This window comes from Phodopus roborovskii, unplaced genomic scaffold (assembly GCF_943737965.1).
Source record: "Phodopus roborovskii unplaced genomic scaffold, PHOROB, whole genome shotgun sequence".
In the NCBI taxonomy this organism is placed as follows: Eukaryota; Metazoa; Chordata; class Mammalia; order Rodentia; family Cricetidae; genus Phodopus; species Phodopus roborovskii.
Genome location: NW_026126469.1, coordinates 26,048,583 through 26,072,688, shown reverse-complemented (window position 1 = coordinate 26,072,688; position 24,106 = coordinate 26,048,583). Strand labels below are relative to the sequence as shown.

General features: G+C 36.4%; 1 protein-coding gene across 5 annotated transcripts in view; it reads right to left on the bottom strand.

Moving 5' to 3' along the window:
• Positions 1-24,106, bottom strand: part of Lsamp (limbic system associated membrane protein) — a 2,056,906-nt gene that overhangs the window by 287,931 nt on the left and 1,744,869 nt on the right. For all 5 annotated transcript variants that reach the window (XM_051191489.1, XM_051191490.1, XM_051191492.1 and 2 more), the window contains one exon: positions 3,950-4,182. In XM_051191489.1, coding sequence (XP_051047446.1) covers positions 3,950-4,182 — 233 coding nt within the window. The remainder of the gene's footprint in view (positions 1-3,949; positions 4,183-24,106) is intronic.

The following is a 24,106-nucleotide window of genomic DNA, read 5'->3' as shown; positions in this document are numbered from 1 at the left end:
CTTGACCCACCCTAGGGATTCTGATTCTCTTGCTCTGGGTGTGGCTCTCAGGCAAGACCATTTTGACACATGTAATACATTGAAGGGTTAAGTTTACTGCAAATTATGCAATAGTCATAACTAGAGATGAATTATGTTGCCTTAGTACATGTACTTCCATTGGCAGCATATTCATAAGACCTAGAAACCACAGAAGAGTAACCTTCAGAGAAGAAATGTGTACACTGGTAGCAGAAAGATTTTATTAATATTTGCCTCTTATTTTATTGATATTAAATATCCTGTGTTCTTAATCTTTACTCCTGGACACTATAAAGCATCAGGCACAGAAACTAAATATTAGGCTATATAGGGGTGCCTTATATTTATTAAGCAAAATGCACATTTAAATTTGAGTAACCTTGGATCCCTCAGAAAGAATATATATAAGCAAATAATCACAAGTGACCTCAAAGATCAGTGCTGACTTAGGCTTTTGCTGAGGTGAGATTTTACCCTGTGTACCATATAAGGAAGCTGTATTGCTGTCATTTAGAAAAAGATAGTTTATTGAACCACATAGAATCATTTTTCAACATAATATATTTTATATGTAATTATCTTCATAAACTAATAAATTTTCTGTGATAAATAATCAATGAATTAAAAAAGAATGTGCTGAAGATGTTGAAAAGCCACTAGTATGATGCTGGGAATATGTAAAAATCTAATAGATGATAGATAGACAGATAGATAGATAGATAGATAGATAGATAGCTTCTAGTAAGAATAATATACAGGAGAAAAATAAGGCATTGTGCATATTAGCACATATATAAAGTTGAACGTTTTGAAGAGTAGTCCAGTGTATCATACTTGTTTTGATACCTGAAAACAGATAGTTTAGGAAGAACAGATTATCTCTCTAGGGTGTTTTATGTGGGCAACCTTCAAGATCCTAGAAGGCCATGGCATTTAAGTAACTCAGCATTGATTTCCCTGTCTCATGTTCAAGGTAAGGCTTTGGAATATTAGTAGTCACAAAACAGCCATCTGAAATTAGTTGAATCCATGCAGCATCATTCCCTCCTTCCATACATTCTTATAATTTTGGGGATACACTTGCCATTTACACCTGGAGCCTGGGTACCACCTGGTGATTTACAAATTAATTTTTCTAGACATTGCCCAAATATACCAGCTAGAAATGCTGGAGAGTTTTTAAACAACCTAAACTTTTATAAATCACCTAAGTATTAATGGTACAAAATGCATTAAGTCAATTATCTCTGTATCTGTAGGAAAGAATGCAAAAGACGCTAGGATCCCCCAGTAACCCCTCTCTGTGATTCAAGGAAGAAACATTCCCACTCCAGTCCCCTTCTGTTTTTTGTTAATCTCCTCTTTCAAGGCAACATGCTGAAGATGGATGGAAATATGATAATACACGGAACAAACATAAATGTGCTTCTGAGTAGGTTTGTTGTTGACATTGAATTTAAGCTTTTGCTCCTAATAAAGTTATTCATGTCTACTTACTGGTAATATTTAAATTACACAAGACAGTGCATAAACAATAATTGTCCATTAACAGGCTGTTTTTTTGTTTCTTAATACTAAATAAAACTTAATTTCAGTGAGTTCTAGTTCTAAAAATGTATTTTCATGAATTTAATTTAAAAGAACATAAATTTGAAGATTTGTTAGTAAAGGCTTAGGCCTAAATATAAACCTTTAAAATAGTTATTCTTGAGGTCATGACAAAAATATTTTAGCTCAATGGAAATGTACCCAGTAGTTGCTTGTCAGTCAACTAGTTCATGACCACTCTGCTGAACTTGAACATGTAATTTGCCCTGAATGATTCTGTTTCTCCATTTTGAAACCAAGCCTTCTTATGCTCAGATTGTCAATAATATTTTGTTGAGAACTATATACAATATATGAATTGTATAGTAATGTTACAATCAAGCATTTTTTTGAAGAATGATGTATTATACAGAAATATGTAGATTAAACTATAATTGTCCATTAGGTAAAATCTGTTCTAAAGACCCTTTACTATTAATAAATTAATTTTGTCTTCCCTATGCCACTGAATCAAATAGAAATTCTGCATATCTAGAAAGGCATGTGTTTGTATGTCTTAGTGCTTTTTTGTACTTTATAGGAGTTATCAAAGTAATAAATTTACACATTCACACATCTCTATATATATTTATACATCAAGTGAGTTTCCTGAGTTCTCAGCCCTAATATGTCTTGCTCTTAGGCTCAAGTGCTCTCCACTAATCTTTTAGGAAACCTGCTCATATTTGGAATTTTGTTAACCATAGAAATACCTTTTCTGAGGAATAATTTGAAGATGTCAGCCATTGCAGCTTGACCACCAAGGGAATCACAGGACTGAGGCACCTTTGTACCACATGAACTCTTGATACATTTTATCTCAGTTTCAGCTTATTATTGAGAAGACCTAAGAGAGCAATAGTTTAATAGCTGCAATAGCCAGTTCCCTAATACACTAATAGTAGCTACAGCCAAACTTTACCACGCTACTGATTACATTTGGAATATTGACAGAAACACTAAGACCATGTTTTATCTGCATACAATTATGAATAAAAAAATGCAGGAATACAGTCTTAATATTTGTCAGTACTTAGACCTTTCCTGATAGATGGATGGAAACTCCTGGCATTTTGATTTTGCTTGCAATGAAATTGTGTAAGTAATCATCTTTGTTTTCAAAAGAAAGGGGACCCAAGGAAGGTACCTTGCAATGCATATACGTATGCTATTTTAAATTTTTAATCTGTTAAACCATGACTCAGTTCTGCCCTAGGGAAACTCCAATCTAGAAACAAATTTCCCCCTATGATGCCATTCATTAGTCTGGCTTATAATAACATATTAAATAAAGATTCAAGCCACAAAGAAAGGTAACCAGGTGAGAAGGGAAAAAGACTCCTAGGGATTTTTACTTTTCTAAAAATCTTTTACTAGTACATAAACAAATAATAGTGTTCTTTAGGGAGAAAACATATTTTTTTTAAAAATCTTTCTTAAATTCTGCAAAATATTTAAGAACTTCCTATGAACTTAAACATTGTGTATACTTATGGTAAGATAGCTGTGGCTTTCCCGGATATTTTCTTAATCAAAGCTAAAAAAAGAACACACCACTGGTGATTGGCACATGAATCTTCTGGTTATTTTTTATATATATATAATCAATCATCTAGTAGGAAAACCAAATATCTGGTTCATCACAGCCACTCTTCATGGCTCACTCTGTTATTCCATTCATTTCTCTCTCTCTCTCTCTCTCTCTCTCTCTCTCTCTCTCTCTCTGTCTCTCTGTCTCTGTCTCTCTTTTTAGGAGTTTTAAAAATGTCAGTTTATTAGGTGTTCCTCATTTAGATCAACCAGAAAGCCAACCACTCCATCCCATCTCGCATAATTATGGGATAGGTAAGTAATTTCATGACATTTTCCCAAAGATGTGTGTAGAAAGCACTCATCTGAGGACAGGGGACCAGGGCTTTGTGGCCAGCAGTGCTAGGAGGCTAGGAGGCGGGAGTGCTATTCTCAAACAATGTATGAGCATCTCCCTTTCACAGCAGTTCCTGGCTTCTTCTCTCTTTCTTCAACAGTTAGAGGGTGTTACAAACATTTCTTTATTGTGTCTACAATTTTATGCTGGTAAGACATGATTTCTTCCTCCATTAGATTTCCTGTAGTATGCCATGAGTTCTATCATGCCATAGTGAAATTTGACTAATTTTATGTGTATCTTATGCCACCCATTTGAACGTATAGAAAAATACAAGTAAATAATTTTATAGTATCTCAAAGCAGGAATTCTCACCACTTCCCTCCCACAGTCGCCTCCGGTCTTTCTTCCTCCAGCTTACCACACCTCTGAACTGAGCCTAGAGGAGGGTACCAGGAACCATTCATCTCTTACCTTGCACGATCAAGTAAACTTGGGAGGTCTTGGGCTCATGCTGTGTCTGAACAGAGCATGTGTATGATCCCTCATCGTAGACATCCACCTTCTGGATTCGGAGGCTGTATTCCAGAGAATGGCGTTTCTCCAGCTCAACCCGAGGGTCCAGAGACCACTTGTCATGTCCAGCGAAGATGATGCCAGAGCGGTTCAACCAGGCCACCTTTGAGTTTTTGTCTTCTACCACACATCTAACAGAGCAGAATAATCCTGTTAGTGCCTCACCACTTTTGTTTGCTGTCATACTCTGTATGACAGGACTTAAGATGACCAATCAAGACAAATAATTACAGACATAATAAATCATCATGATGATATTTCTGAAAGTGCTAAGTATTTCTCCATTTCTTTTAAGAGACAATCACTTCCTAGTGTGTGAATGTCATTATATTAGATTTGGTTCAGCAATAAACAACTGGAATATGAGTTACACAACCCAGTAAAGTTAAATGATGATTGACTTCCAAATAGATTATCTTCTTCATGTTTAGGAAAAGGTCATTCACACAAAACTCCATCTGCTTAAGTATTTTGAGAATCATGCAGTTGATACTGTGGGACTTCTGCTGTACTTCAAATTGTGTTTATTCTTTCACAAATATGACCTACAGTCCTGTGACTACATGCTTATTCTACATATTTAGAAGAATTAGACTAGATTTCAGAATTTACATGTGACCCTGAAGCTCTTGGAATGCCTACGCCCTGTGATGAGTGGTGTGTGTGTGTGTGTGTGTGTGTGTGTCTCTGTGTGTGTGTGTGTGTGTGTGTGTGTTCAGGAGTGAATTGGCAGATGTTGTATAAAGACAATCAAAGCAAACATCATCTGACTTAGGTTCTATTCTCGGTGCTGAGAACAATAGGCAGCTTGATGTTTATGGGTGTGGGTGTGGAGAGGTGCCTTAGTCCTGTCTCAAGGAGATGACTGGACCTAGGGGAGGCTTTACCTTCTCCAAGGGGCAAATGAAAGGAGAGGGAGAGTGGGGGAATTGGGAGAAAAGGAGTGAAAGGAACTGGGATTGGAATTTAAAAAATAAATAACAAAAATGAAAAAAATAAGAAAAACAATAGTTTGCTATCAGCACTTCTGGTCATATTAAATGAAGCAATCTTTCATAGCACATGAGGAAAGCAGATTTATAGTCATATTCCAAGGAAGATAAATTATAAGCACTAGTATAAATGGCAAGATGTGTGTGTGTGCGTGTATGTGTGTGGGTGAGAGAGAGAGAGAGAGAGAGAGAGAGAGAGAGAGAGGAGGGAGGGGGAGGGGATGCATTATTTTCCTTGAATTTTATGTTTAAAAAGTTGGGCAATGAAAGAAAAGAAAAACAAAACAAAAAAACCCCACTTTATCTACATATCCCTATAGCAAGATATATGTCTGCCCTATAGGAAGAGGAACCCCAGTCTGTTCACAGCTGCAGAACCAGCTGCTCAACACTCCAGGGCATGAAGGAAGGGCCGAAAATTTCCAGGACCTTGACAAGAGAACAATTACAACAACATATTCCCCAAATATAAGTTTCCTCCAGGCTGAAAACATAGACTGCCCACACCTGTGCATAGGGATAAAGTATGAGGAATCCACGGGCTGTCCAAATCTGGCTCTAGATGCCAAAACACATCTTTCCAAACAAGAAGAAAAGTTCAGTCTTTGATATACTCTGACTATAGTGCAAAGCCCTCTCTGCCCTATTCCACTTAGGTAAATTGTATGTTTTGTTTGATTATTTTTTTTGTTTGTTTTTTGTTTTTTTTTTATAAGAGTGAAAACTTGACACATTGTATGTTAAGATGCACAGGTCTTATGTTTCTTCCTTCCTTGTTTGTTTCTATAAACACAGATTATTTAAGGTACTAGATGTTATCTCCATCTCCCAGGATGTGTCTGTCTGCCAATCAGATGCTGTTGGGGATGTTTACACATGTGTGGTAATTTTGGCTACTCTGCAAGGAGTATGACTCTTATTTCATGCACATGACTGCTGCTTTTTTCCAGACTTTGTTTTTTCCTTTTCTTTGGGCATCACATCAAAAGCACTTTTCAATTAAATGTGATTTATAATTAAATGATAGTATGTTGTCTGCACCATTAACAGAATTATAGAATGTAGACATTGATTTTTGCATTCTTTTCTATTTGAGAGGATGAAAATGAACCTGTGTAAATGTATTTTAAATCTCCAAGCACATTTCCCTCGTACTTTTGTCGTATGTATAACTCAAAACAACAATATACAAAGTTACTATATCATAGAGAAGTACCCTAAGTGTCCTTTAGTCCCCCAAATGGCCTTGATATGTTTATAATATTGCAAAGATGAACAGAATGGGGTGAGCCCAGCCACAGTGGATCTACAACATTGCTGAAGAGAGAGCAGAAATATTGTGAGAGCCAGAAGACCAGGAAGTCTGCTATGAGATCATGTCTCCTAGCAATAACAAGGAAGTCACCCCCATAATACTTCAACAATATGACAGCCTAACCATAATTCCTCAACAATACTGCTTCCTAAGCAGAATGTAAACAATGAAAATATCAATAGATAGGCTAACACAGAAGTGAGGAATTTCATTATGTCCCACACCATGAAAAAGAACTAATGATGGCTGATATAGGGCAAATTAGATTCTCCTAAAGATGAACCTCTGATTGGTTATCCAGTTAAGTGTTGTCTGTTACAAATTGATGTGAGCCAGGTCCCACTAAAAGAACTCTGCAAGTTGTATTCAATAATCATGACTTTATATATATAGAATAATAATAAACAAAAGAAAATATCAATATGAAATGGAGTTGGAGGTTTATGAAGAGTTGGAAGGAGGAGATTTGGGATGAGTTGTAGGGAAGAAAGAAAGGGTAGAAGTGATAATTATATTTCAATTTAAAAATTTTTAATAAATAAAAATGAAATGGACCCTCACCTGTTCATTTTATATGCATGTATATTAATTTTCAACTTGATAAATACAATTTTTGGATTATTCATCTAGACATTTCCCAAAAGCAAGTCTAGAATACAATAAGCATTTTGGAAATGTTTTCCATATAAATTAACAGTTTCTCAAATGCAAACAAAGGTCATATGGCTGCTGTGTTCCATGCCCCCATCCCAAGCCCTACAAAATTCACAAATAAATTGGGCCAGTTTTCATATCAGCATAATGTAGAAATGCTATGTCAGGTCTTTAGGATCTTTTTGGCATTTTAGCAATTTTTCTTCATGGATAAGTTAAAAATCATGCACATCATTATTCCAAATTACCTTTGGAAAGTATTCCTATCTATATTACCTAAAGAAGCAGTTGATTATTTCAGCAGAACTGCCAGACTCATAAAAATGCACTGACTGCAACAGTGCATTGTGCAAAGCTTTGTCATGACAATCCACATAACATCTTACTTTTAGTTTGGACTTCATCCTTCTTTACTTTTCAAATTTATCTCTTACTTGCAAACAAGTGAAAGGTGTGTTAAAATCTTGTCACATATTTCACTAATTCATCAGATTATAGGAACAAAAATACAAGAGAACAAAATGGTGTGTGTGTGTGTGTTGCTTTGCTGAATCTTTAAAGTTTTGTTTTATGTAGTTAAAACATTCCAAGTAAATGCATTCTTTGCAGATGAGAAATCAATCCTTCAGCAATGTTGAGACAATTTTTCTAGTCAAAACTGAGCAAATATTCTTCTAGGACTAATTTAAATTATAAACTGTACACATAAGAAAAAGATGCTAAAAACTCAAGTATTAATTGTAATTTCCACAACTATGTCTATTAAAGGAACCAGCCACTGAGTAATCACATACCACCTGACTATGCAGAAATAAAAATGCTGGTACAAATGTGTATCCATCATCAATGACTTGACAACAAGCATCATGATTTTGCATAGTTTAGTTGGCTTAACTATATGTTAGGCAGGGATGCAGAGTGAATTAAGACTTTGGGGCTGTACCACATCATATTGTGATTACAATAAATTAATGCCATTTAAATGCTCTTTGAATATAGGACAATGTTGTAGTTCAGAATATATACACAATGACTTTATCTTCCAAATCAGCTCAGATTAAAACAGAAAGTGTAGAAACTCTTTTAAAAATCTGTTTTATGTTTTATGTATTTATCAATTTAATGGGATGTTTTATCAATGAGCTCATGATATTGCAAATAATTCTGGGGTTGAGAAGGAATGTATAAAAAAAAATAAATCAGAGAATGAATAGAAAGAGGGTTAGAGACTGTCCTTATAGACTAGGTGTAATTTGTGTCTGGAAGCTGAAGCCATAAGATGTTCTCTCTCAAGGAAAGCTTTTCAAGTTTTCACTGGGTCCTACTTACATCCTCATACCCAACATTAGACTCTAGTAATTTGATCTCATGTTTACTAAAGATAGTCGTCTTAAAATTCCTCGGTGATTTAGCATAGTAAACATCATTTACTAGGTAGACACTTTCAGAATTGTAGAATAAATACTCTAAATTTAATTTATTATTTAACTTATTAAACTATCAAATATTTATTGGTTACATAATACATGAAGAAAAAAGTCATTAACATTATTTAGTGTGAAATGATTAAAATATTCAAGGTAACATTAAGAATTATTGAACATTATTTTAAATAAAATTGAGGAAAGATCACTGGGATAAATGGCTTAGTGGGTAAAGAAACTTGTGTTTCAAGCCTGATGGCCTGAGTTCAATCCTCTGAAACTAGGTACATGAAGATAGAGAAAACAGATTCCACAAAAATTGTCCTCAGACCTCCACATATGTACAGCAGCATTTATAAATCTTGCATCATATACATCACAAAGACACACACACACACACACACACACACACAACTAAATTACTATTCTAAAGTTTAAAAGGAAAACATATAAAATCACATTACTTATTTATTATTATATATTAGATATTTTTGTTGCCATTATGAAACTTCATGACCAAAACTGCCTTATGGAAAAAGTATTGATTTAGGCCAAGTCCATAGAGAGAGACTATATAATGTCATGTGTGGCATGGCAATAGGTGACTAGAGCAGGAAGCTGAGAAATCACATTTCAACCAGATATAGATAATAAAGAGAATAAACTATAGGGTTTATAGGGTTATAAATTATAGGGTTATAAATTCTCAAACTCCATAGTCTTGCAAAGCTTCACCTCTTAAACATTCTTAATGGCAGTGTATAAGAATATCCTTTTTTCTTCACCACTAATTGATTTTATTACTCATTAATGAAGCATTTGTGATATATAATATCTATTATATATAATATGCACACATACATGTATATGTTACATATATCACAAGTTATGTATATCTTAAATTAATATAATATATATAAGACATCATATATAGATATATTGTGGAAAAATGCAAGACATGAATTGGAAAGAACTCTAAAAAAAAGTGTGTTCGCCCTTTATTTTGATGCTGTTCATATAGTGTCTTCAATCATACAAATAAAACCCTTAATGAATCAGCAGAACTATCATAGAATCATTTCACTCTAAAAGCAAAGATAATTGGTCTGGGAAGTGATGCTATATATTACCAACATTAAAAGTGTAGAATCAGGAAGATTTCAAGATGGAATAACCTACCATGAAAATATCCCAGACTATTCTGACTCAGAAGTCCTTAGTCTGGCTTTGCAACTTTATTTTAAGAATAATTAATTCTAAGAACTATGCAAACACATTTTAAAAATATCTAGTTAGAAAACCATGAAAATTCGAGAAATTTATAATTATTTATCATTTTGGTTTGGCCTCAATACTATTTTATAACAGCAGACTGAAAAATTAGAAAAGGGACTCTGGGTTTGAGTGTTGACCCTTAGTAACCCTTAATAAACTTTATGCCAGCTTGCTTACTTCCAGATTTGCCTCATGGTGGTGGTGGTGAAGAAGGATAATGGAGTTTAACACAATATAACTCTTACTTAAGATAGGAATATCAATTGATTTTTACACACAATGATATTGCATACATAGTGTGTAATAGTATCAGGCAAGCATACTTTCCCAGGCACTGGGAAACTAAAAATATCTACAAATCCAGATTATTGTTGTTATTAATGATTATTTTATTTCCTGTGTTTGGACCCAAACTCCTGAATCTCTGAGATATGCCTCTTATAATATTTAATGGACCTATAAAGTTTCAATATCAAGATATTTTCAAAAATACCATATTGTGGTGTTATCAGACTGAAATAAAATGAAGCAGATATTTTTTTTTCTCTGAGAGAAAAATAGAGGCTTGGAGAGGTCAGTGTTTGTCAAGGAGCAAGCACCAACCACCAAGCATTGTAGTTACAATGACAGCTGTATATCTTAAATTAATATAATATCTCACATCTCACATCTCACATCTCAAAGCCCAGACATGAAGAAGAGAGGGCAAACTTCACAAGCCTTTAAGCTCTCCAAACCGGCCCCAGGTGACATTCTTCCTCCAGCAAGGCCATGCCTACTACCTTCTCCATATAAGGCTACCAACTAGGAATCAAACATTCAAATGCTAGGGAATATAGGGACATCTTATTCAGATTATCACAGTGTAAAGGATCTTTCTGAGTGCTTTTGACTGGGTAACTCAGACATTAAATATTTCTCAGTCTCTGTCCAGTCTAATGTGTTCCATAAATGACGAACCTAACATATAGCTTTCCTCCAGGATGACAGCTGGCTTAGACAGTGGTTTGTAGTCTGAAGATCTGCTGCCACAGCTGGGCTTCTCCTGGGCTAGATGAGGCTTACCCTGTGTGTTGTATGTATTTTGAACTCCTACATTGTATAAACAAGTCTCATGTCTCCCCAGACAGGGAGTGTTGGTTATTCTGTTACCAAACAAGGGTCTCCAACCCTTTCCATGAGTTTGAATGACAGATTCTTCTTCTTGACCCACACAGATTAAAGTACACACGCACCATATTTAAACCTTGCCTTTATTTTGATTCTCTCTACATATCTCTGTTTGCCATTAAAAAAAAATTCACCTACAATGAGAAAAACCAAACTTAACCACAGTTATGTCTTTGAAAGAATAAAATTAATCTTGGGATCTGCCTTTGATATGTACCTAAAATCTTCATGCACTATGCAATTGAAAATAATTCCACAGCTATTTGAAGAAAATTCTGTTACCTTATGAGTCACTACAAAATAAATATCAAAAAATATGCTAAGTTCTAAAAGGAAAAATAATGAGGTCTATACCATGCAGGCTTACTCTTTATCTCATTTTAGCAGTAAGGAGAAAGAAGAGTACTTACAATAAATTATGAGGCACTTTGGATGAGCATTCTGAAATATGAGGCATGGCTAGAAAGTCAGAAGACGGTTCTCCATAAGTCTCACTTGAAAACCCAGCCCCTTACTTTATAGTCTTATCATACCCAGCATTATGCAAATACAGCCGTTGGAGCAGAATCACATTATAATATGAGTCATCATTGCATTACATGCATTTAGATATAATTCAGATCAAATTGTGGCAAGACATGACAATTAATAGATACAGCATGCATGCCATTACAGAGTTAGCACATAGAAAATAAGTATGCAAATAAATGACTTAGGATTGAGATGGTCTAGCAAGACTACAGTTAGGAAAGAGCTCTTCTCTCTCCTTTGCCTTCACATGGAGTAGCAAAAGAGAGTAAAAATAAAATAAAGGCAGGAAATTTAAAGAATCAAAGAAGTCTTTACTTTTAAAAATATATTTTGTGGATACATGGGTGAAATAGGGAACTCCAGCTGCTGCAAACTGGTGGAGATATTATCAAACAGATCCATCATAGGTGAAGGAAATGTAGCACTCCCCTCCCCCAGCTGTCAGGAAGCTGATAGATCACTGATGAATGCATATAAATCACAAAGACACCTCTCAGATGGAGAATAGTAATCATAAGCATTGGTCTGATTTCTGTGTTGATTTCCTATCATCTACTTTCCATTCCACCTCAAGTTCTGCATTTCCTGTGTCCAAATTATTTAGTTTTTCTGAGTATTATTTTGCAAAGGACAGTGATGTGAAAAGGTCTTCACCCTGGAGCAACAATCTATTTCTCTGTGTGTGTTTTCTCCTTTCATCATGTTTTTTTCTCCCCATCATGCTTTTTTTCCCCTCATCTAAACCTTTTGCTGAAAGCTTGTCACTCCTGAATAGATCAACAAGCAGGGTCGTGAATAGGAGTTGGAGCCAGGTGATCAAAAGGAGCTTTAGAAGTTACTGAAAGAATTGGGATAAAAGCAAGGACAGGTGAGTCTGAATGAATACCCATTTGAGAGAACTCTTGTAATGAACTCTTCCTGCTTAAGGGGCAGAATAATAGGCACAACTCCAGTGTCCAAGAGCATAAAGCACTGACCTGGCAGGGTGATGGAGGTGAAGAGACTCCTCACGTCTGGATTTGACAGTGAGAGGAAGTCAGAGGCCAATGCCTCTGGCATTACATCCACCAAATAATCTAACTCTGGGTTATCAGAGCAGTCTGAATTCAAGAGAGAGCTGTGGGTGTTCAAGGTGATGGTGTACAAAGAAGCCCTATGACTCAAAAGAACTATCTTTTAAGCCTGAGGGCACTTATATGCCAACTCTGACTCTGTTGTTCCATGCTGTCAGAAGGGCATCTTCTCTTCCATTGAGTTCCTAATAAGGCCCTTATATGAGAAGATAGAAGCAAGTGGAAATCAGTGTAGCATTGTTTGCTAACTTTCTTCTGGATTAATATCACTGTAGTCAACAATTTCTTCACCTGGCACCAGGAACTCCTTAAACTTGTAGCATAAGTTAGGTTTGACCAATCAATAACATACATTCTTCACGAGCAAGACACATCTAGTTGGCTCCATGAAGACCACTCTCTGAAGGATGTGGTAATCCACTATTCACTAAATCCAGTAGCCTGAAGTATGTATCCCACAGTATGTCTCCGAAGCTTTTACCACATATCCTTAATTTTCTTGTTCCTCCTCCTGAATGTTTTCCTATCTCTCAGTTACCACTCTTACCTCCTCTTTCTCTGTCCACCTGCATGACGCTCTTGTCTAAGGGTTGTACTTTTCTTCCTACCATGTTGGTAGTGAGGTTTCCACCACACTTCATCTGATTGGAATCTAAAACATCACCATCAGCTGCTTCCAGCTGATAGCTGAAGGTACCTCGATGTTAACTGCCTGAGCTGAAGCTTCCATTCTTCTCCCCACTCCTAAATTGTGAGCCTTCAGTTAACAGAGCCACAGTCCATCTCTGACCCTACTTTTATAGGTGTGGAGTGATTTCTACTTCCTTGTTCTCTGCATTATCACATCAAATGTTATTCAATATTTTTGTTCCTAACACCGATCTCTGCTTTCCAGCATCCCTTTTAATAATGATGAGGCCCTTCCCATTTTCTTTCTAACACCACTTAAGAGCTTTTCCTGATGGTATGCTTGTCTGTGGCACAGCAGCATCCTGAACTCACAGCTACTGTATCCATCTTTTGTAAGGAACAGCTACACACAAGGTTGATCATATAATCCCCTTGTTTCAATACTTCTCATACTTTTTATTTATTAAAGTTAAAATAACTCAGTCAAGCATCAATCTGCCTGTCTCATTACCCTGAGACCTCAGCATTATACTCTAGACTTGATTTGAACTTTATTCTTTCATTACTTATTTATATTGTGGTTTACATACATGAATATTCGCCATCTTTTTCTTTCTTTCATCTCTCCTCTTCAGCTTCTCCCATGATACTCCTAGATACTCCCTTTGAAATTTATGACACCTTCTATATTTTTTGTGTACACACACACACACATTACTGTGACCAATTAGCATTTTCTTTATTTGCATTTATTTAAGGCTAGCCTTTTGGAATTTCTTTCTTTACCTAGGCTCCAATCTAGCCATGGTTGTTAATTTTCTGTGAAGCATTTGTTACACTCTTCCACAAGTCCTGCTTACTATACAAAATCCTTTTCAGAAATTCTCTTCCTTGTGAAGCACCACCCCTTCCTTTAACTGCTACCAGCTTATGCATGCATTTTCATTCTTTAGTTCTTTTTGTTTGTTTACCTTTTGTAATGATTTTAATATGTTAGCACAGTGTCTCCTCATTCCTTTGTATCTCTACTACATAACAAAATGTCTGCACACAAAGTCACTGGGCAATTATCTAGTGAGTGAATAAACACACCAAGAATCTTTTACTTCTTACCTTACATTGTGAGTGATGCTCATTCCTGATATAATCTTGAAAGTGGAAGAATCTTACTATTCCCAATTATTTTAAAGTTGGGGATACAAGGATGACACATTTTAGATTCTAAATTTATATCTCATTTCAAATTATATGCTGTTAGCTTTTTTTTTAACTTATGTTTGCTTCAAGAAATAAAAACTGATATTTTTCTACAATGCATAAATGATATGCAACAATATTTTCACAAAGATAGGTGTGTTTTATTTTGTTTTGTTAAATCACACTATGTTGCTCAGACCAGCTTCAAACTCATGATCCACTTGCTACTATCCTCCAACTGCTGGGATTATTGGTATGCCTTTCTCTGCCTGGCATCTGAAAGTAAAGTTGTGAAGGTTAAACAGTTCTCAATGAGAACTTTGAAACGAAAGAACTGCTGAAATTATAGTACAGAATGAAAACAAGTTTTCACACACAGCAGTGCCTGACCTTGAGTTAGGTAGACTTCACTAGGAACCTCCATACTTTCTTTTTGTTGTTCTTATCCTAATGGCTTCTCTTTAAGGCTTCAAGTAATCATGTTTTAACCCACACAAAAGCCTTTTAAGGGCTAAACACCTTTCACAATATAACCCACTTTTTGAGTTTACAGGGTCTTTAAGGCTGGGTTGTAATCCATTTTATCACTGCTCATCTCTAGTGAAATAGGTTAAATTGGCCTCATACAACATATACAATTTTTCTTCCTCCACTTCATTTCACTGTGAAATTAGCAATTATTTTTTTTTCTTCAAGATAATAACAGAGCCAAGAAAAAAAACCCAGAAAGGGTGACAAAAGGCACATAAGTTCAGAATTTCTTTATTGATTCTTTCTTGTTCAGGAAGCCCCAGGAATCAGACATTTTACTATTTTCCAAACAGTAGGAGGCACTGTAGTTACCTCAACTAAGACAACATAGCTATCTAATATTGGTAATTTTTTAAAATTTTTTTCTTTTCTTATGATTAAGCAGTCTCAACTGTCTGGATGTCATTGTCTGAATCTGCAATCATGATTGACCAACACTTTCTGAAGCCTAGCATAAGATTCACTTTTATATGTCAGCTTGATTGGGCTAAGCAGTTCCAGATACTTGATTGCATATTATTCCTGGGGAGTCTGTGAGTACATTACTGGATGAGATGAAGATGTGAATTGGTGAACTGTCTCAGGTAGATTTCCCTCAGTAGTACAGATGGGCCTTATCCAATTTGTGTACAGTCTCAATGGGATTCAAGGGTGGAAAACACAGAGTTCTCTGTTTCACTGTCTTTGAACCTTACAGGAAATAGATTTTTTTTCCTTCCAATTTGGACTTTTGCCAGCATTTACACTTTGACTCTTTTGGTCTTTGAGCCTTAGGAGTAGTTCAGAGAAACTGCCTACAGATGGTGAGTTTCTTAGATTCCATAGTCATATGACTATGTTCCTGGTAGTATATATTTACAAAAGTAAAGATAGTTGTAAAATATTTCTTGTGTGTACTATTGCTGTTGTTCTTAGTTTTTTAGCCAAATGCAGAAGCTAAAATGAAAGACACACTCACAGGTACTTTTCTTATTCTAATTCCTCCTGTACAAAAGCAAATTCCTTTTGGGTAGCTATCTTGGCTTCAGTTTAATGGGTTATTAATCACTTCAATGACTTGAAAATGATCTTGTCTCCTCCAGGCCTTCAACCACTTTCCGGCAGGTAAGGACTCAAGCATGGGAGATTACTTATCAAGTAGTCATGGCACACTGCACACCACACAGAATAAAACAGCCACCCAAAGATTCCCTAGGTGGGCACTCTACCTGCAGGTGGCTCAACCTTAATTAATATGGTTTATCACCCATAAGAAAGCCCATGCAACCAACACTGTAGCAAAAAGTCATACTGACACATACCATATATGTACAGTTCTCCTGTGGATGCACCACTAACAGATGGTTGAGCCTGAGTTGAATACCTTGCTACACAAAACCAGCTACATCTAATTGTTCCCACCAAACTCATCCTTGGTTCTGTCATGTCATTATCAACAACTGACCAAAAGAATAACTCTATCAAATTCCAAGTTAGTGAACCAATGATTTTTAATGGGATTACGTGCAGGTCTTCCCTGAGGTGTTACTTAGAGAGGTATGCGGGATCCCAATGCAGCTACATCTTTGTGAAATTCCAGTGCATAATTGGTGAATATCTCATGGATGCTGCACCATGAAGTATTCTATAGTCTTCCTGTTGAAGGAAATAACTTATACTGTTCAACAAGGTATGCCACAATGATACCAACCTTTGGTTTGGATGGACAAGGTAACACACACTTTTAATTTTAATACTTGGGAAGCAGAGTCAGTCTTATCTTTATGTGTGTGAAACTAACCTTGTCTACATAATAAGTTGCAGGTTAGCCAGGGCTACATAGTGAGACCCTCCTTTAAAAAGAAGAAATGAATGACCCATGGTAAATCTTTGAAATGTCGATGATGTATAAAGCTTTAGTCAAAATTGGATAATTTGGTTTCTTACTTGTATTTGTTACTATATTTATTCTGCCTCAAAACTAAGATACAGTTTCTTAGGTATAATGTGACAGGAAAGCCCTGTAAGTTGCAGATTGATCCTTAACTTCATTGTTCCCCAGAAGTCAAACCACCAGTCTACCAGTCTTTCCAGACTTCCTAGCCTTGGGAACGCTTATCTCCAGTTGCCCTTCTCATCCATTTTGCAATCACTGATCTCTCCCTCATGACCATTATAAAATGTAGCATTTTTCTATAATACTGTTGTGGAATATTATTTTAAGATGTATTCCACTTATTTATGCTGTGAAACATTTGTTTAATGATGAACAGATGTGTTGAATTCTTTTATGTTGCATTTGTTTAACTCTGAGAAACTGTGTTATTTGCCTGTCTAAAACATGTGATTGGTCTAATAAAGAGCTGAACTGCCAATAGATAGGCAGGAGAAAGGACAGGCAGGGCTGGCAGGCAGAGAGAATAAATAGGAAGAGATATCTGGGAAGAGAGGATAGAGGAGCAAGAAAGGGAGAAGGAGAGGATTCCAGGAGCCAGCCACCTAGCTACACAGGAAGCCATAGAGTAAGAGGTAAAAGTCCAAAGGCAAAAGATAGACAGCATAATTTAAGAAAAGCTAGCTAGAAACAAGCCAAACTAAAGCAGACATTTATAACTAATAATAAGACAAGGTCTTGGGATCTGGGTGGCAGGCCCCCAAAGAGTGTAAGAGTGAAAAACAACAATACTGTCCATCTTTTGTGTAGGAATGATTATGAGATACCTAGTATCTCAGGCACCAACCACTAAATTCTAGCTGTTCCTCTTACCATTGTAACCACTAAAAAGTCCCCTCAGATTTCAAATGTCAATGTCCTTTTGCTTCTTGTTCTACAGATTACTGAACTATAGAACAATAGTATCAAAATGGTCCTAGTTCTTTTCACTTAATTCCTTTTCCTTGTGCCAATTGAGCAACATAGCTTGAAAATTAGGTTGTAAACTCTATTTAAATAGGGTCCAGAGGTGGTAGCACATGGCTTTAATCCCAGCACTCGAGAGACAGAGGCCAGCCTGGTCTACAGAGTAAGTTCCAGGCTCCAACGCTACATGGAGAAACCCTGTCTAGAGACACCAAAAAGAAAAAAAAAAAAAACAACCAAAACAAAACAACAACAAAAAACCCAACAACAACAACAAAAACACTTTATTTAAGTAGGGAGAATATCTATTTTTCCTTTTGAAAACTCAGTAAGTTTTAATATGATACCAGTTCTAAAATTATTTCTCATTTTAGATATCAGTTTTTATTCCTGGTCTAGTGGTATACCCTTACTATAATACTTGAGCTAAAAAATCATATCTGTAATTTTATTTTAGTAAATTAATGATATTAGGTACATATATACACATGAGCACATATTTGTGGAGGTCGAAGTTCAGCATTAGGTGTCTTTCTCTGTTGTTCTCTACCTTATTTTTTTCAGGCAAAGTGAACCATAAAACTCATATGTGGCTAGCTGATGAACACCAGGGTTCCTTCTGCCATTGCCTTCATAGCACTAAAATTCCAAGACCACACTTCCACAACTGGTTCTTTTATGTAGGTACTATGGATCAAACACAGGTTCTCATGGTTGTTTAGAAAGTACTTTTACTGACATAGCCATATTCCCAGACCCTGAGAGTTCATGTTTTTATCGTAACACTCCTTTAAGGATTTTAGTGGCCCAACTTAAGAATGGTGTGAGATTGAAATGTGCATTGTGCTTGTGTGTGTGTGTGTGTGTGCTTGTGTGTGTGTGTGTAAAATGAATAATTTTTGTTTAATAAAATTTTACTATTGATATACATATTCATGATAATAAAATTAACAATAATTGTTTGCCCTTCCTAACTGTAAAAAAACCCCAAAACCTAAGATACAGTAACCTAATAATGTATATGTTAAATACATGTTTTAAAAGATGTGGCTTTTTTTTTTAAAAAAAAAAAAAACTATATGTGTACGTATGTGTGTGTATGTATGTGTTCACATATGACTGAGTGTGTAGCTCCCTGTGGTGGCCTCAGGCATCTGGTCCTCTGGAGCTGGAGTTTCAACTGTTGGGAACTATAAACTATAGGTGCTGGAATCTGAACTTGGGTCCTCTGTAAGAGAAGCAAGCACTCTTAACTGCTGAGCCATCTCTCCAGCCTAGCATCATTTATTCTTCTGTATTCCTCTCCATTTCTTATTTTTTGCACAGTTCTTTGTTTCAGGGCATAATCAGGGTAAGAAGATGTCTTCTTTTTGTGACTTTCCATCCCTGTTCTTAGAAAGAGTCTCCTACCTGGAAAACCACATATGGTACCATGTATTCCACATTGAAACCAAATCTCTGTGATACTAAAAGTTAAGTTCCTAGTTCAAATCTAGTGTACTCATGTAAGAGTGATTTGAGTACTAAAAAAAAATCCTACAAATGGAACAGCAAGACAACTTGATGGTTAAAGGTACTTACTTTGCATGCCTGCCAACCTGTGTTTGAACTACAGAACTTACACACAGAGAGAGATGAATTAGAGAACCACAACCAGAGAATTGTCCCCTCACCTCTACAAGTGCTGCACAGAGCAGGCATGCTTCATACACATAACACACATGCATACCCACACAAACACACACATTACACATATACACACACCACACCACACACACACCACACACACACACATACACAAACACACATTACACATACACACACACACCACACCACACAAACACACACACACACACACACACACACACACACACACACACACACGTTGAAAACTTAGTAGGTATTCAGTAGACTAGTGTCTAAAAATAACAGTAACTTCAAAACTACTATTTCCCATAGGTCAGTCTATCTCAGTGCAGCTCAAATCTTAGAAGCAGACTTGAGAAATTTACCCTAGGAAGTCAGAACCAGTGCATAAGAGGTCAGAGAATATATTTGTGCACTAGATATTATTCTTCTCTTAAGGATCCCCAGTTGAATTTTTTCTCCATCACTGTGTTCTAAAGAAACCTCTATTCTGGTCTCCCCGGAACTCACTGTGATCAGTGACAAGAGAGTCTTGTCTTTAAGTTTCAAACTCTCTTGGCTATTTTTACTGATTTCTCCTAATTATCAGCTCTTAGCAACAAAATGGTCAGAGAAACATAAAGCAAGATCAAAAGATACATACTCAATGCAAAATAGCTCATCCTATTAGCCCCAAGCAACAAATAGTGCAGAACAGTCTCTATTGTATAGTAAAGGATGTTTCTGGGAGCCTGGTGTTGTTAGATGAAAATCTGCTTAAGGCTATGCTAAAAAAAAAAAAAAAAAAAAAAAAAAAAAAAAAAAAAAACAACACCCAGCAAGGCAATAACAAAAGCAGAACAGACATTCATTTTATGTTCTTCTCAGCAGCTCACAGTCTTTGTCCATGAGGAGAAAAATCTAATATTATGCCAAGATGCTCAGAGGAGATTAACAACTTTTCATTAGATACTAACTCCTTCTATCATATTATTTTACCCCTTACACACCAATTTTTGAATAACACAAAGGAGCTGAGCAGAACAAAACTATTGTTGAGAAAACAGTATGTTTACTCTAGTGTGACCCTTTGCAAATCGATCACGAGTGAACTCTCCACATTTCATGAAAATGGGGAAATGGAATTAGCTCTATTACATTATTCCAAAGTCTGTAGTGCTAGTATGCATCTGTGCCAAAAATCTTTTAAAGGTTCTTACAGAAATACTATTCTCATTCAATGTAAGATGACAAGGAAAGACAAATATATGTCTGAGTCATCCCTAACTTATTCCATGCCATTTTTGCTTGCCATCCTCCTAAAATCTCCATTCAGCCACAGTGGGATCACAGATTTAGAGGGGGATGGCTTCCAGGGCAGTGCCAGGTAAGCTTACAGTTGAAGCCAACATTACGAACAGGCCATAGGCGTGCTTGGCACAGAAGAACCAGCTATGTACTAAACACCTTCTGAAAGTTTGATTGGCATGTGAGATACTTGGTGTGATGAAGGCGTTTGTAGGGATCCTGGAAGATGGATTTTTTTTCAACCTCTGACTTAGAAAAAAAAAAAAAAAGAATTGGACCACAGATGGTTATAGGCAGTCCAGGATAAAGGAACAAGTATTGCCAACGAATCATTTGAGAAGGTTCCAGGCACAGTGCAGTGTGATGCAAAGGACTGACTGTTACAAAGCCCTTCCAGGCCCTGTGCAGTCTGTTTGCTGCCAGATATCATCACTGTCAATAGAAACAGTTTTGTACTCAACTACAGAACACTGGCTCTGAGCTGCTCTGTAGCCACACAAGCATTGCCATTTCGAAGTGGGAGCACAGGTAACTAACGACTTTTCCTTTGATCAATAGGAAGTTTTATTCCCATTGACAGGTACCTGACAGGAGATTCTTCCTAATACTTACAGCTTTAGGGATTTCCACTGACACACAAACTAATTCTTCGTTTTCCTTGATGCCTATATAATGTTTCAAAGGTTTGTTTAGCATCACTTACTAAATAGTAGTTTCAAAATATCCCTATTCGATGACCCTCAAACCTCTGCAAAAGGATAGCCTTTGTAATTTTAACAGCTCTCTTTTTCTGGTTGTTCCTCCCTTCTTCATCTGTTAATGCTTGAATTTTGTCATAGGTCAAGAAAAAATTAGTTCATTATATAGGATACATTTGAAGGCTGTTGCTTTTCTGTTTCATTAATCTTGCTAATTTATCAATTAATTCGGCTAATGACATTCACTCCCTTTGCACTGCTCCTCTGATAAAAGTTTCCTAAAGAAACTGTGTTAGTTGGCTGTTAGAAAAACTGTCCCGTGCAGAGTTACAGTAGCCCCTCTAATGCATGTTGGCACAAAATCAGCAGATTCAACTTGCATATGAAAACCACTTTGCCTCAGATCTCTAGACTGAATTTACAGAAGTAGAGATGCAGAGATGCACATGAGGGTTCATGTAGCACAAGGAATCTCCTCCTTCTCCTCCAAAATGTGAGCAATAATTACTTGGTGATATTTACCTGGATAAAAGTCATAGGTTTTGGATGAGGCCTGCCTTCTGTAAGGGTAAGACTTAGCTGAATAATTGAACCAAGTTACATCCTACCTTGAATGCTGAATAGCTGTGGCAGAGAAGTTGGTGTCCTTTTAAAGGCACAAACAAACAAGAAGCACTTTTGATTAGAAGAGTCAAACCCAGCAAGGGGATTCCTCTGAGAAGTGTGGATCTTGGTGACCCAGCTGAGCAGAACCAATTACTTCTTCAATCATGACTTGCAGTCATGCCTATCCTGATGGGACTGCATGTATGATAGTGGTTACGATGGGAGAGAACAGACTTCAGCTGAAGTATGCAGCCAGCACACAAAATGTGTAGCTGTATATATTGGCCGTACCCATAGGAAGCTCACACTTCCTACCCTTAGAACTCAAGAGGGGTGTGTACAAGAGCAATGAACTTCCTCATTACTCTAACAAAACTGAAAAGATACCTAGGAATTAAAATGATGCAATCTGAAGAAGCCCTTGGTTTAACAACTGAATGTTAAAAACTATATATAATTTATATGCTTTAATAGATGGCTATTATGACCTTAACCTAAAGTTTATTTTTGTTGTTGCAGAGAAGCAGACCAGGGTATTTATAATGAGGGAGGCAGAGTCTTTGAGAAGCCTTGAGGGAGAGTTAGGATCTCCTGAGAATTTGTAGTAATTAATCAAGGAAGGAAGGAAAGTTTGAGCTAGAAAGAGAACAATTAGGGGAATTAATGACCTATCTCCTCAGGGGAAGTTCTCAGATCCGTGGGTACCTATAGTTGAAATGACTTTTAGCCTTGACATATGAAATTAGTCTCAATATTATTGATGTGTCATTAAACTTTCTGTGGTTCTGAGGGAATTCTCTTAAGTATCAGTGAGTTCAAATTTCTGGAATTCTAGAATCCATTCCCCACCAAATATAGTCAAACACATAAAACAGATAGAGAAAATGTCACTGGTGCCTCACAGGCATGTGTGCAGATTTGGTATTGTGATCCAATGTTGTCAGCTATGACGTTCACTTTGGAGAAGAATGCAATGCAGCAAAAAAAGAAAACAAAAACAGATCAAACAGATAAAAAGTCCCTCCAAATGCTTTAGAATATTTTAAGTAACTCTACAGTTTTCTCTTGAGGCACTCTCATAGAAGAAGTCCAGTGTGTACAGAGAGTAGAAGAGAAGAACATATAGCAAAGAGAAATAAAACTGTGTAGACAGATTCATTGACAGACCAAGAGGAGCAGGGGAGAGATATTAGAGAATCAGGTTTTTAAAAAAGCTGATATGAACCGGGTGGTGGCACACGCCTTTGATCCCAGCACTGGGGAGGCAGAGGTAGGTGGGTCTCTTTGAGTCAAGAACAGCCTGGTCTACAAGAGCTAGTCCCAGGGCCACAGAGAAACCCTTTCAGGAAGAAAAAAAAAAAAAAAAAAGAAAGAAAACAAACAAACAAAAAGCTGATATGAAATGCAAAGATTTGTGATGCACATCCAGAATGTTTATACAATAGAAGAACACAGGTGCCCATGTTCAGAAATCAAGATGCCCCGCTTCACCTAAACCAACTTTCCTCCTGTCTTCTACATAGGAATTTTGCTACCATTTTCTTCATTATTGTAGTAAAACATTTCCTCTGGATCAAGAAATTTAGAAAAATATGGACAAACTCCATCATATTATATATAGTTATTCTCTGGTGACTGCTGTTTAAATTACTCAGTCAAGAGATTCCATTGGAATTAGAGCATCGTTTAAACTCCTATGCTTCTTGAACTTTGCTTTTAAAGTGACTATATTTAAGGAATGCTATAATTACAGAATAATTTATATTCTCTCCTACCATTTAACATTTGTTGGGAAGGGAATCCCATAAAAATAGCAATTTTTAATAATCCATACAGACTTTGGGAGCCCATTCCACATAGAGGGACACTCGCTCAGCATATAAACATGGGGGAGGGCATGGCCTTGCTCCAAATGATATGGCAGACTTTGAAGATCCCCCATGAAAGGCCTCACCCTCCCTAGGGAGCAGAAAGGTGATAGGATGGGGGTTGTGGAGGGACAAGGGGAGGAGGGGAGGGAAAAGGAACTGGGATTCATGTGTAAAACAAGCTTGTTTCAAAATTAAATGAAAATATTCTCTTGCTACATATGGCAAAAAAATAAAAAAATTAAAAAAAAATCCATACAAATGTCAGTTTAGTGTGCCATGGGTGAGGCTTGTCTTTGATATCTACTTATGTTCAAA